Source organism: Fukomys damarensis, unplaced genomic scaffold, assembly GCF_012274545.1.
Source record: "Fukomys damarensis isolate Sample0158 unplaced genomic scaffold, DMR_v1.0_HiC HiC_scaffold_12, whole genome shotgun sequence".
NCBI classification, from domain to species: Eukaryota; Metazoa; Chordata; class Mammalia; order Rodentia; family Bathyergidae; genus Fukomys; species Fukomys damarensis.
This window is the reverse complement of record NW_022900924.1, coordinates 53298640-53310896: the sequence shown is the minus strand read 5'-3', so window position 1 is coordinate 53310896 and position 12257 is coordinate 53298640. Positions and strand designations below refer to the sequence as shown.

Genomic DNA, 12257 nt, shown 5'->3' with positions numbered 1-12257 from the left:
GTCTATGGACGACGACTTCGGGTGAGGGTGGCCCCCGCCCCGCCCCCGGGAGCCCCGGCCCGGCTCCTAGCACCTCCCTCGCTGCGCTGGCGTCTCCCCTCCTCGCAGGGCCGCGCGGCCCTGGCGCCCCCTTCCCAGCGCTTCCTCAGGAGCAGGGGTTCCAGCCCCTCTAGGGACTCTGCGTTCACCTCTCACCGCCCCCCCGGTTTAGGAGGACTGGGGCTCCCCCCAGGCCATCAGAGTTTCTGCCGGGCGAGCCCCCTCCTCCTCCTTCCCGGGCACACTGGCCCACATAGACGGACACACCCCCTCCACCCTGTCCCAAAGCCACAGTCCCAACCCGCCTCCTTCCAAGGAGCCACCTTTTCTCAGCCTAGACTTGGGGTGTTTGGCACGGGGCTGCTCCACAACTCAGCCATATTTGGAGTATCCTGCATTTGAGGACTGTGCTGTGGGACTTTGAACAGAGGAAGGGGAAGTCGGGGTGCCCCAGGCCAGGCTGGGAGCTAGGACCTGCAGACCTGGTGTTTGTTTAGCTGTCGCCCCTTTACCCTGTGGGCTGATTGCGGTGTTGTCAAGGAAGTAGAGCGTCTGACTCTGAAAGTCCCCACTAACGCAGGTGCTGATTTCGCCTCCGAATTGGAACCTTTTCCCTCCGGATGGTGGCCCAGGGGGAGACGTAGGAAAGAACCATCCAGCCTGGGTGGGAGGGCTAGGAACAGTCTCTTGATGTTGTCCATTTTCCCCATCCCTAGTGGGATCTTCCCTTCCACCCAGCTATAGGGATTGGGACAGGCAGTTTGGAAGCAGCCACTGGCCCTTTAAGAGGGGTTGGAATGCTGGAACCAGAAGGTTCTGTAGCAGCTGGCCTGGGAGGGGGAGCCTGGCTGATCCCCTCACACACACCCCCAACTCCCAGGGGACTGGGGGAGGGGGAGACCCCACACTGCCTGCCCCACACTAACTGGGCGCTGGGCCTGGAGGCCGAGGTGGGGAAAGGCCTTTCTGGGTCCTCCAGGCCTGCAGGCGGCCAGTCGCTCCAGCCCTAGCCTGAGGCCTGCACTGTTTTTTGCAGCTGAGGCCCCAGAGACCGGAGGGGAGGGGAGGGAAGACCTCTCTTCCCAGTGTTCATCAGTCTGGCTTTTTTCCCAAGACCCCAGTCCTCCTGGCCTCAGGAGACAAGCACCTTCTGTCTTCTGCCTAGTGTGTTTGCTGTCACCTGTCCTGGAACTCAGCATCCAGGAGCCCATGAAATCGTGTTTGTGTGTGTGTGTGTGTGTGTGTGTGTGTGTGTGTGTGTGTAAGTGCTTTGTACACCAGGGAGTACTACCTTATGTGGGTCCCCAGTACTCTTGAATCTGTTGTTGTTCCTAGCTTGGAGTGCGGACTCCTAGAGTGGTGATGATTGTCTGGTGTCAGTGCCTGATTGGAAGATTCTCAGGAGCATCCATCTGGAAGGGGGGTGGGGTGGGTGCTTCCGCCTGGCAAGAGAAAATGGGATGGGAAGGGACCAAGAGACTGTCTCGGGAAATGGGCCAGGGGAAAATCAGCTGCCTTGAGGGATGAGAATATGCCTGTGTCTGTGTCTGTGTCTGTGTCCAGTCCCCCACCTTGCTCCTGCCTCCTAAGCAGACCTCCCAGGGCCCCTCCCACTCTCCAAGGTGGCTATTGAGTTAAGCCTAACCACAGTTGTAAGAAAGCCCCCATTACATCCACTTACTGTGTAATATGTTTTTAACTCTGCTGTCAGTCTACTCATTTTTTTTTTTTTTTTTTTTTTTTTTAGTTTACCTCAACTAATATAAAATCAACCTCAGGTCTGATTTTCTATTTTTTTTCTTTCTAAAATATGTTGTAATCCCAGGCACTGTGGTACACATCCATAATCTCAGCTACTCTGGAGGCTGAGGCAGGAGCATCTAAATTTGAGGCCAACTAGGGCATCTTGGTGAGACCCTGACTCAAAAAATAAAAGAGTCTGGGGATGTGTAGCTCAGTGGTAGAATACTTGCTTATAAGCCCAAGACCCTGGGTTTGATCCCTACTATAAATAAATAAAAATGTTACAAATAAATACCAAACTAAGCATGTATCATGCATGTGCCACCTGGAGCCACTGTGCACACATCATCGGTACTTGAAGTACTCTTTGCAAAATAATCAGAGTTGGCAGGGTTAAGAACAATGCTGAAAATGGAGTGGTAGGGATTGATTGATTGATTGATATTTCCCCCAGAAGGAAAAATGAGAGCAGGTGACCTGGTGGTAGGGCTGTGTTGTCCCAGAGCGGTAGTAGCCAAGGAGCGTGCACACATTTATTTGGTGAATTAAGCATTTCACTGAAACGCATCGGTGCTTACTGTGAGCCAGACACTGATCCAGTGCTCCGCAAATCTTTTCTCACTGAATCATCATGACAGCTCTGTGAAATAGGTGGTAATGGCCCCACTTTACAAGTGAGGGGGCAGAAGGCCTAAGTTACTTGCCCAAAACTTCCCTAGTAAGTGACAGAACTTGGTTCCACTTTCGGAGTCTGGCTCCAAAGTGGAAAGCCCTAATCACACAGTTGGAGGCTAGATTGTTATCAGCCTTGTACAGACACACTCTCCAAGGAGATGGTAACCCTTGGCAGACTGGGGAGATGACGGCGATGACACTTATCCCAGCCCGGACAGCAGGGAAGGAGCACCAGAGGAGGAGATGGCTACGGTCCCTCTGAGCTTCAGGGGGTGAGGCCTGAGGATGCCCCAGTCCCACATGGTTCCCTTGTTCTCAAGTGAGGAGAAACATTTTCAGCATTGGGAGATGGTGGAACTAAGTTGGAAGAACTAAATAGCCACTGCTGTTCTACCCTTGGGCTAAAGGAGGGGACAGTTTGACAAGTTAGGTCGCTGTTGTTGCGTCTCCGTGTCACGCACTGTCCTACCTCTGGGCCTCCTATGTCTTCCCTGTCTCCTCCAGCTCGAACTTTTGCAGGAGTCATCATGGTGCTTTATCCTTCTATCCTTACATCCCTACCCAGTTCTAACCAGACCCTGACCCCTAAGTGACACTGAGCAGATGTTGCTCCACGGCTGTTGCTCTTCTGGCTCCAACCTCTCCCTGCCTGCGGTGCACTTTCATGTTCTCTCCAAATACAAGGTGGGCTCTAGGCCTGACACTTCATGAGTCGGTGCCATGGCAAGCTCGGACCCAAACCCGCTGCACTCTTGCAAAAGCTTTTTAATTGGACAAATGATGAGTGATGAGCAGATCTGTTTGGTCCGGGTCTTAGAAACTAAGACCTAGTTATAAAACGAGCATGGGTCTCAGCAAAAGTTGGTAAAAGTATGCCTAGACTATGGCACCCGTTTCAGAATTCATTTACCAGATGCGACGAAGGCTTGGAAAGTTAAGAGGCTCCTCTGAGATGGGAAGGGTGTGGCTGTGGAACCCTGAGCGGTTCAGCCTTACCGTGGAAAGGTACTGCCTGTCTGAGGTCTCCAGGGCTGCTGAAGATCAGCTGATGGTCCTGAGTTAGCAGAGTCTTGGTGACCTGTTGGTGACCCCCAGAAAGAGAGGAAACATCTGCAGGGTGGAGCAGTGTGGGGGCCCTGCTGGGGGTCGTGAGGGGACTTAGCAGCGGTTTCCCACCACAGAGACACACTCCACAGCAGAGCACGTCATCTGCTGTGCGGCCTGTGCATCCCTTTGCCTCTGAACCCTGGCTGCCCTGCAGGGCTGCGAGCCCGGGGTACCCTGTGGCCAGACGGGCTGGTGAGTCTGAGCTACTTCTCTTGTCTCTTTCCAGCACATTCTGTCTCTAGGCTTTCTGCCATTGTGAGCCTAAGGAAGATGATTTGGGCTGTTTTCTCAGCGTCACTGTGGGGTTGGAAAGAGTGGGAGCCAGAGCTGGACAGGAGGAAGGAGGGCAGGCTTGGCCTGTAAATTTGGCTGTGAGTTGAAGATTGTGAGCATCACAAAGAGCCAAGCACGGTCCTAACTCTGGGCAGGAGCTGCTGTCAGAACAAGAGTGCTTGGACTTCACAGCCTCCTCCCTTGCTGTTTTCCCTCCAACCAGAACTCTAGACCGGTGTTGTTCTCTTTCTCACTCTTGGTCACATCTCTGCAGCTCTGTGTTCCTGGGCTGTTTGACAGTCTGACAGTCCTCAGACTTTTCCGTTCCCTTCCCTGGCCCCAGACCATAGTCGGTGTCAGACTTCTTGCCTTACTACATTCCCTAGACCGAACTACAAGCCATGCCTGCATTCCGCACCCCTCATGCCCCGCACCCCTGCCCCTGCCAGCACCCAGCCTGACCCGCATTATCTCTGTCAGCAGACAGGAAAGAATGTGACGTACATGGAAAGAGTATGAGGTTTGCAGTCAGACAAGCCTGGAGTTGAATCTCGCTCTGCCATCTGCTAGCTTTGTGACCCTGGACAAGTTACTGAATGCTTGTCAGTTTCCTCGTTCCTGAAATGCAGTTCCTTCTGTCCACCTCATGAGGCTAATGTGAAGAATGTATGTTCTAACCATGGGGGTGGAAGATGGTGTAATAGGTAAGAATACACACTTGAGTGTCAGGCTGACCAGGATTCAAATGCTGGCTTTTCACTCACTAGTGGTAAGAGCTTAGGAGAATTACCGAACACATTGAGCCTATTTCCCCATCTGCCATACCTTATAGCACTGTTGTGACTAAAGTGAAATGATACAAGTAAAGTGAGTAGCAATAGTGCTTCCCACGTTATGCTTACTCAAATGGGAGCGGCTGTCACTGCTAATTATCTTCACGGCACATGGAAGCTGTTCGGTAAATGCCTTCTCCCCTTCTCTTTCCTAATTTCCTCCAAGAGAAAAGCAATAATAACTGTGCTTTTTCCCAACTTGGGGTTTGGAGGGGAAGAGAGTCCAGCGCAGGAAAGCCATGTTGGGACTGGGGAAGGCACTCTGGAGGCTCTGGGGGCTGCATGGAGGCAGCCATCTGTCCCTTGTAATTTGCGATCACCTGACGATGGAAGGGTGCCCAGGAAGGCAGCTGGTTCGCGTTCAGGGCTGTCCCTGGGTCACCTCCTCCTCTGCTAACGTTCAAACACGGGTCACTTGGTCCCCAGTTTAGGTGGAGGACAGTGTGGGCTGTGAGGCCCCTCCAGCTCCACAATAGAAAGTTCCCTGACACCCGCTTTCCCTGCAGAGTGGTGAAAGAGGAGATCTCCGATGACAACGCCAAGCTTCCCTGCTTCAACGGCCGCGTGGTGTCCTGGGTGAGGAGCCCTCTGCCCCCCTCGCCTGCGTCCCACTGCTGGTGTTAGAGGGCACTGCCGACACTGGGGTTTTAGGTTTTCTGACAGAACTATTTCTTACCCCAGTTTTCTTAATCCTTAATGAAAAAATAGGCGGGTGGTGGGAAGGGAGAAGGAAACACACACAGTAGAGATAAACTATCTGCTGCTCTTCAAGACACCTGCTGTCACGCGGGGACCTTCGTCTGGGACCACTGACCCTTGTTGCCTGCCCCCACCTGCCTTACCAACCCGTGCCTCCAGCCCCCCGCACCTGGGCATGGGGCTGCTCCTCACTTCCGCCCCCGCCAAAAGCCCACTCCTCCTTTCTACCCAGTGCCCCGTGACACAGTTCCCACTCCTTTCCTCTTCGTCAGCTGGTGTCAGCTGAAGGCTCACATCCAGAGCCTGCCCCCTTCTGTGCTGACAACCCCTCAGAATTGCCACCACCTATGGAGCGCACGGGAGGCATTGGGGACTCGCGACCCCCGTCCTTCCAGTGAGTGTGACCAAGGGTGGGGGGGCCGTGGGGGAGGGCATCGTCCACTAAGCCCAGGGCTGGGGCAGGGAGCCCCCAGCCTGCCCTCTCCCCTGCCAAGTCCTCTCGTCCCTGCAGCCCTCATGCTGGTGGGGGCAGCCAGGAGAACCTGGACAATGACACAGAGACGGACTCCTTGGTGTCTGCCCAGCGGGAGCGGCCACGCCGGAGGGATGGCCCGGAGCATGGTGTGTCTTCCTTCACCACCCCGTTCCTGCGCTCTAAATGTGCCTGGCCCGCTCTCTTCCTTTGTCCTCACGTTGGGCACTGTGTGACCCAAGCTGCCTCTGTCCACTGCAGCAACCCGATTAAATGGAACCGCCAAGGGGGAGCGGCGGCGAGAGCCTGGCGGGTACGACACCTCGTCCACCCTCATGAGCAGCGAGCTGGAGACCACCAGCTTTTTTGACTCAGAAGACGACGATTCCACCAGCAGGTTGGGCTTTAGTCTCCTGGGTCGGGAGGGACAGCGGGCCCCTGAGAAGTCCTGAATCCGACAGGATGCTGGCCCTGGGAGGGACTTCGGGTTGGGGTTGGGGCCCTGCAGTGCCTCTCACGCAGGGCTGGGCAGCCTGGTGGGGAATGACTCTGGGCCCCACAGGTTCAGCAGCTCCACGGAGCAGAGCAGCGCCTCCCGCCTGATGAGAAGACACAAGCGGCGGCGGCGGAAGCAGAAGGTCTCGCGGATCGAGCGGGTATGGGGCCTGGGTTGCCCGGATGGGGAGCCCTTCCCAGGTGGGGCCACGGCCCGCTTTTCCTGCAGGCCCTTCCCTTGGGCTCAGGTGAGGGCGGGGCCGGGTCGGAGCCCATGGCAGCAGTGAGTTCCTGCCACTCCTGCCTGCTGCTCAGGGCTGCGTCTCTTCCAGTCCTCGTCCTTCAGCAGCATCACGGACTCCACTATGTCTCTCAACATCATCACCGTCACTCTCAACATGGGTGAGCACGCACCTGCCGGAAGCAGGCACTGGGCGAGGAGGGGGGACCTGCCGCCTGGGAAGTGCTGTGTTCCTTGCCCTCGAGGGGTCTCCCATAAACAGCAGCTGACAGACTGCTGACTTCAGTGTCTCGTGGCCAGGGCTGTGACAGCAAGCACAGAATGCCGTGGAAGCAGGAGACGCACCAGGGAAGGCTTCCTGAGAAGGCGTTTCTGAGCACCCTTCCCCTTGCCTTCTGTAGCTGTCACATCCTTGCTCTGATTTCTGCCCTAGGGCAGTGATGGCGACCCTTCTAGAGACAATTTCCCACACTCCAACCCCAAACCCACTTATTTATAGCAGAGTGCCAACACTGCAGTTAAACCTGACACACCGAGGGTTTAGTTCAGAAAAACAACTCCTACATTAACATTTTTTGTCTTGAAAAAAAAGAATAACACGCACGCCGTCGGTTTGCCACCACTGCCCTCGGGACTCTTTTTAGGAGACAGCTGGATGTGATAGGAAGAACCCAACTTGGAAAATTAAATCTGATTTTGAATCCTGGCTCTCCTCCTACTGGCCCAGCAAGTCACCTACATGTGTTAACTTCATTGTCTGTTTTCTAAAATGGGATTCAGTGTCTCTGTCGCAGCCAGCAGGGAGGGTTACATGAAAGCATGTTCGAGCAGAATGCACACGGTGCCTGGCTCGGGTTCAGTAAATGTTGGCCCTCTCTGCCCTTTTCTAATAAGGGGATGGGAATCTGGGCAGGGACCTGGCCCTCTGAAGGTGTTCAATTACTTCTTGTAGAAAAGTATAATTTCCTGGGCATCTCCATTGTGGGCCAAAGCAACGAGCGCGGTGACGGTGGGATCTACATCGGCTCTATCATGAAGGGTGGGGCCGTGGCTGCCGATGGCCGCATCGAGCCAGGGGACATGCTCTTACAGGTAGCCACGCCTGCCCAGGTGCTGCGGGTGGGCGTGGGGGTCCCTGCCCTCTGGAGGAGGCTTCCTGACCCCAGCCCAGCTCCCTTGCCCCTTTTCCCGGCTCAGCCTGTTTCCCACACCTGCTCCTCTTCCTCAGGTAAACGAGATCAACTTTGAGAACATGAGTAATGATGACGCTGTCCGGGTACTGCGGGAGATTGTGCACAAGCCGGGGTATGGATGGAACAGGACCTGGGGGAGGCTGGGGTAGCATTTCTGGCTGTCAGGCAAGGGGCTGGGGTGGGCCTACCTTCATCCTTCCCTCACTAGGACAACCTCATTTTCAGGCCCATCACCCTGACCGTAGCCAAGTGCTGGGACCCAAGTCCACGTGGTTGCTTCACGCTACCTAGGAGTAAGTGGATGGGGCATTCATTCCTGGAGTTGGTGCTCTGCATACGTGAGCCCTGTCCCTCCTTTCTTCCATGTCACCTTGAGCCGTCACATGTACCTTTTGGTGACTCAGTATCCTTCCTGCAGGCGAGCCCATCCGGCCCATCGACCCTGCGGCCTGGGTCTCCCATACTGCAGCCATGACGGGCACCTTTCCCGCCTATGGCATGAGCCCTTCCCTGAGCACCATCACCTCCACCAGCTCCTCTATCACCAGCTCCATTCCCGACACAGAGCGTGAGTGTCCAGCTGGGGGGCTTGAGCCCGAAGCGGGGCAGAGAAGGGACTGCTTATTTCAGCTGCCTCATACCGAAGCTCCCCCAGCTGCACTCGGTCCTCACTGAGCATCGTCTGCTGCTGACCTGCTCTTGAGCACCCAGGGAGCCTCTGTCCGTGTCCTCTTGTGAAATGGGACTATCGATATGTACTTTACCAGGTCCCAGTGGGTTTAATAAGAGTACCAGTGACAGATACCAGTGTGTGGCATAAAGTGACCATTCAGTAAATGGCTGCTGTTTTTAGCTTCATAACCTGTACACATACACTGTGCTGAGCACTTCCATTTACATCGCTAAGTCTTTCTTCAGATACCCTTGTAAAGTAAATGCTACAATGCCCATTTTTACAGCGAGGAAAACTTAAGTGTCCAAGAAGTCTGTGATTTACCCAACATTGGGCCCATCATTACTGGGTGTAGAGCTGGAATGTAAACTCTTGTCTACTTAACCCTAAAGCCCTTTCCTGCCTTACCATTCTGCCTCCCACCCCCAGGCCTAGATGACTTCCACCTATCCATCCACAGTGACATGGCCGCCATCGTAAAAGCCATGGCCTCCCCTGAATCAGGGTTGGAGGTCCGGGACCGCATGTGGCTCAAGATTACCATTCCCAATGCTTTCATTGGTGAGAGACCCCCATGGTGGGATGAAGGACAGGGTGGGGAGTGGGGACAGGGCACGCTGGGTAAGAGGGACCCAAGAACCCCCTTGGCCCATTCCTCTAAGCTTTTGTGAGGCCAGAGGAGCCCAGATCAGCTGGGCCAACCAGTCACCTGGCAGCCTTCTCCCCAGGCTCAGATGTGGTGGACTGGCTGTACCACAATGTGGAAGGCTTCACTGACCGGCGGGAGGCCCGCAAGTATGCCAGCAACCTGCTAAAAGCTGGCTTCATCCGCCACACTGTCAACAAGATCACCTTCTCTGAGCAGTGCTACTACATCTTCGGAGACCTCTGTGGCAGTACGTGCCTCCCCCATCTTCTCGCCTGGTCTGCTGGTGGGGGGGCGGGTAGTGGGGTGGTACCCAGGGACAGGGCAACAGGTCTAGGGAACCTGGATGAGGCACAGCAGACCTGGAGGCCCGGCTTAGCCTTGAGAGTTCCCTGGCAGAGACAGAGTTCAACCTACACTCTGCATGTGCCCCACTTCTCCCTTTCAAACCTGGCATTTTCTAAGTGCGCCCTCTGTGCCTGGCATGGTACTGATAGTCCAAAAGTGTCATCTTACTTGATCCTCACAATCTGGGGGGCGGGATAGGGAGCTCACTGTCTGTTCTGAGCTGAGCACACGGATGAATCGGTGTGAGATAGTCTACTCCAAGTGTCACACTAGAAGCAGAGGCATTGTGCCTTGGATCCAGGTCTTGCTCTTTTCAGTGCCTGGGGCTGCCCCTGGTATGTGGTGCACAGCTAAACAGAGTACTTGCCTTTGGTCCCTGAACCAAGCGGCTCCCTCCAGGGCAGAACCTGGGGCTGGCCAGATACTCCAGATCCTCCTCAGACCCCTGAGGCTGGAAAAGTTGCCAGGGCTGGGGTCACAGAAAACCCTGCAAACTGTACCAAGGAGTCTGAAAGTACCAGTGAGGGTTGCTAGCAAGAGAGGTGTGCAGTGAACTCCCTTCTCAGCCTGGGCACAAGCTTTGGGATGGGAAGTCCTCAGAACAGGACAGCTAGTCTCTGCTCAGGCCCACGCCCAGCAGTCAGGTGTTTCTAAAGGACTTGTAAAGTGCTTCAGATTGGGTTCCAGGGACTAGAATGGCTGATCCTGCAGAACATTCCCAGGTGTAGGGTAGGTCCTGGCCCTCAGCAGTTTCAGCATGGCCCTGTGGGGGTAGTGATGCATACACGGACTTGGGAGATGACAGTTCTAAGTTTAAATCCTAGCTCCCTTACTGTGTGAATATGAGTGAGTGTGTAGCCTCTTAGTGCTCAACTTCTTGGTCTGTAAAATGGAGAAAAGAGGGCCAGGGATTTAGCTCAGTTCGATCTCCAGTACCAGAAAAAAATAATGGAGACAAAAGTTGAACCTATCTCACAGGGCTGTTTTGAGGATAATTTTTGTAATGCTTTTGTGTGTGTGGGGGGGGGTACTGGGGATCAAGGTCAGGGCCTTGCATTTGCAAGGCAGGCGGGTGCCACTGAGCTAAATCCCCAGCCCAAATATAATGCTCTTAATACAGTATATGAACCACAGTAAGTAACTGCTCTATAAAAACTACCTGTTCATATATTTAATGAGATACACACTTTTTCACATTTAAGTATTTGTGAAACGGGTATGTGTTACAATCAATAGCTTAGACTCAGTGAAACGTGTGTCACTGTCATCATTTTTTTTTTTGTACCAGGTATCATTGTCATCATTAGCAGAAGTCAGCCCTGGCCCCAGACCCCTAAGGACACCTAAAGCTTCCAAGGCGGCTGTGGTCTCTGTTCAAGAGATACTGTTTGTTCCATGGGTCCGCCTGGGTCTCCCACCCGACCCCAGGCCACCCAAGACCCAGATCAGGGTGATACTGATGGAAGAGCCTCTTCCTTCTCACTGGCCAGGGTCCTCAGCTGGGAGTGTGGCAGGCTCAGAGGAAAGACAGATCACAGTCACTCCCAGAACGACAGCCTACAGGCTAAAGTCATCACCAGCAATTTGGGCACAAGCCAAGCAGGCCGCTGCTTCCCTCTTCTGGGGCAGCTCCAACTCCCTCAGAGCTCTTGGGCCTGGTACAGGCAGTGTGTGAGCAGAGTCTGTCCAGGCAGGTCGTGGGTCCTGGTGGCCCTGTAGAGTCCCTGCCAGTAGCCCCAGCATTGGCAGGGGCAGCCTTGCCCTTAAGGAGTGTAGAATTTCTGAGGACGGCCAGAGTCATGACATCAGTAGTGTTGATAGACTGAGTTGATGCCAGGCCTGGCTGAGAATGGGTGCAGGGCCCAGAGGAGGCTCCAGGTTGTTCTCTCTGATGCATCCCAGCCCATCCTCACCCTCCCTAGCAGCACCAGGGAAATGTGGTCAGGGCAAGGGCCTCCTATTAGGTGAGCTCTGAAAGGCCTGTGCGTGTCCTGGGTTCTGAATGGATATTTTTTCAGTTCCAGAGGAGTGGGAGTACAAAATCTCATCTAAATTCCTCTAAACTTCCCTGCTTCTAATGGCTGTACATGGAAAGGTCAGGCAAGAAAGCAGTGCTTAACTTCTGTTCTGCTTACAGTTTAGGTTGACCTCAGGCTGCGCATTTAACCCTTCTGGACTTGACTTTCCTCACCTGAGAAAGTGAGGGGATTGTGGTGTTTGGGAGACCCAGCGCTGTGTAGTGTCTTCCTGGGTCCAGGGTGCAAGCCCTGGAGGCTGCCTGGCGGTGCCGCTGTCCCCATTCCCTGACTGGCCCCCACTGAGTGAGCGCTAGAGGAGATGGCAGAGAAAGAGCTTTGCCCCTTCCCTCCCACTGAGGAGGAAGGAGAGCACCAAGCCTGGCCTGGGCCTGGGGTGTCTCCCAGGGTCTCCCTGCCTCTGTCTCTGGTGGTGTCCAAAGGGCTCTGCAAAAGGGGCGAGCTCTGGCCTGTGCTGTGCCAAAAACTACCACAGCTGCCTGCCACCGACCTAGGCCGAGGACCTCTCTCCTGGTCAAGGGCGGGCCGACTCACCCTGCGCTTCCCCACAGACATGGCCAACCTGTCCCTCCATGACCACGATGGCTCCAGTGGCGCTTCCGACCAGGACACGCTGGCCCCTCTGCCTCACCCGGGGGCCGCCCCTTGGCCTATGGCTTTCCCTTACCAATACCCGCCGCCCCCGCACCCCTACAACCCGCACCCCGGCTTCCCCGAGCTGGGCTACAGCTACGGCGGGGGCAGCGCCAGCAGTCAGCACAGCGAAGGTAAGGGGAGCCGGGCA

At 55.0% G+C, this 12257-nt stretch overlaps 1 protein-coding gene across 1 annotated transcript in view; it reads left to right on the top strand.

Moving 5' to 3' along the window:
- Positions 1-4: 4 nt before the first annotated feature.
- Positions 5-12257, top strand: part of Dvl3 (dishevelled segment polarity protein 3) — a 13259-nt gene continuing 1006 nt past the window's right edge. Inside the window, exons 1-14 of the mRNA XM_033762699.1 lie at positions 5-21; positions 5177-5246; positions 5642-5763; positions 5881-5990; positions 6103-6238; positions 6404-6497; positions 6669-6738; positions 7530-7669; positions 7806-7882; positions 7996-8063; positions 8189-8338; positions 8873-9004; positions 9172-9339; positions 12025-12240. Coding sequence (XP_033618590.1) covers positions 5-21; positions 5177-5246; positions 5642-5763; positions 5881-5990; positions 6103-6238; positions 6404-6497; positions 6669-6738; positions 7530-7669; positions 7806-7882; positions 7996-8063; positions 8189-8338; positions 8873-9004; positions 9172-9339; positions 12025-12240 — 1570 coding nt within the window. The remainder of the gene's footprint in view (positions 22-5176; positions 5247-5641; positions 5764-5880; positions 5991-6102; positions 6239-6403; positions 6498-6668; positions 6739-7529; positions 7670-7805; positions 7883-7995; positions 8064-8188; positions 8339-8872; positions 9005-9171; positions 9340-12024; positions 12241-12257) is intronic.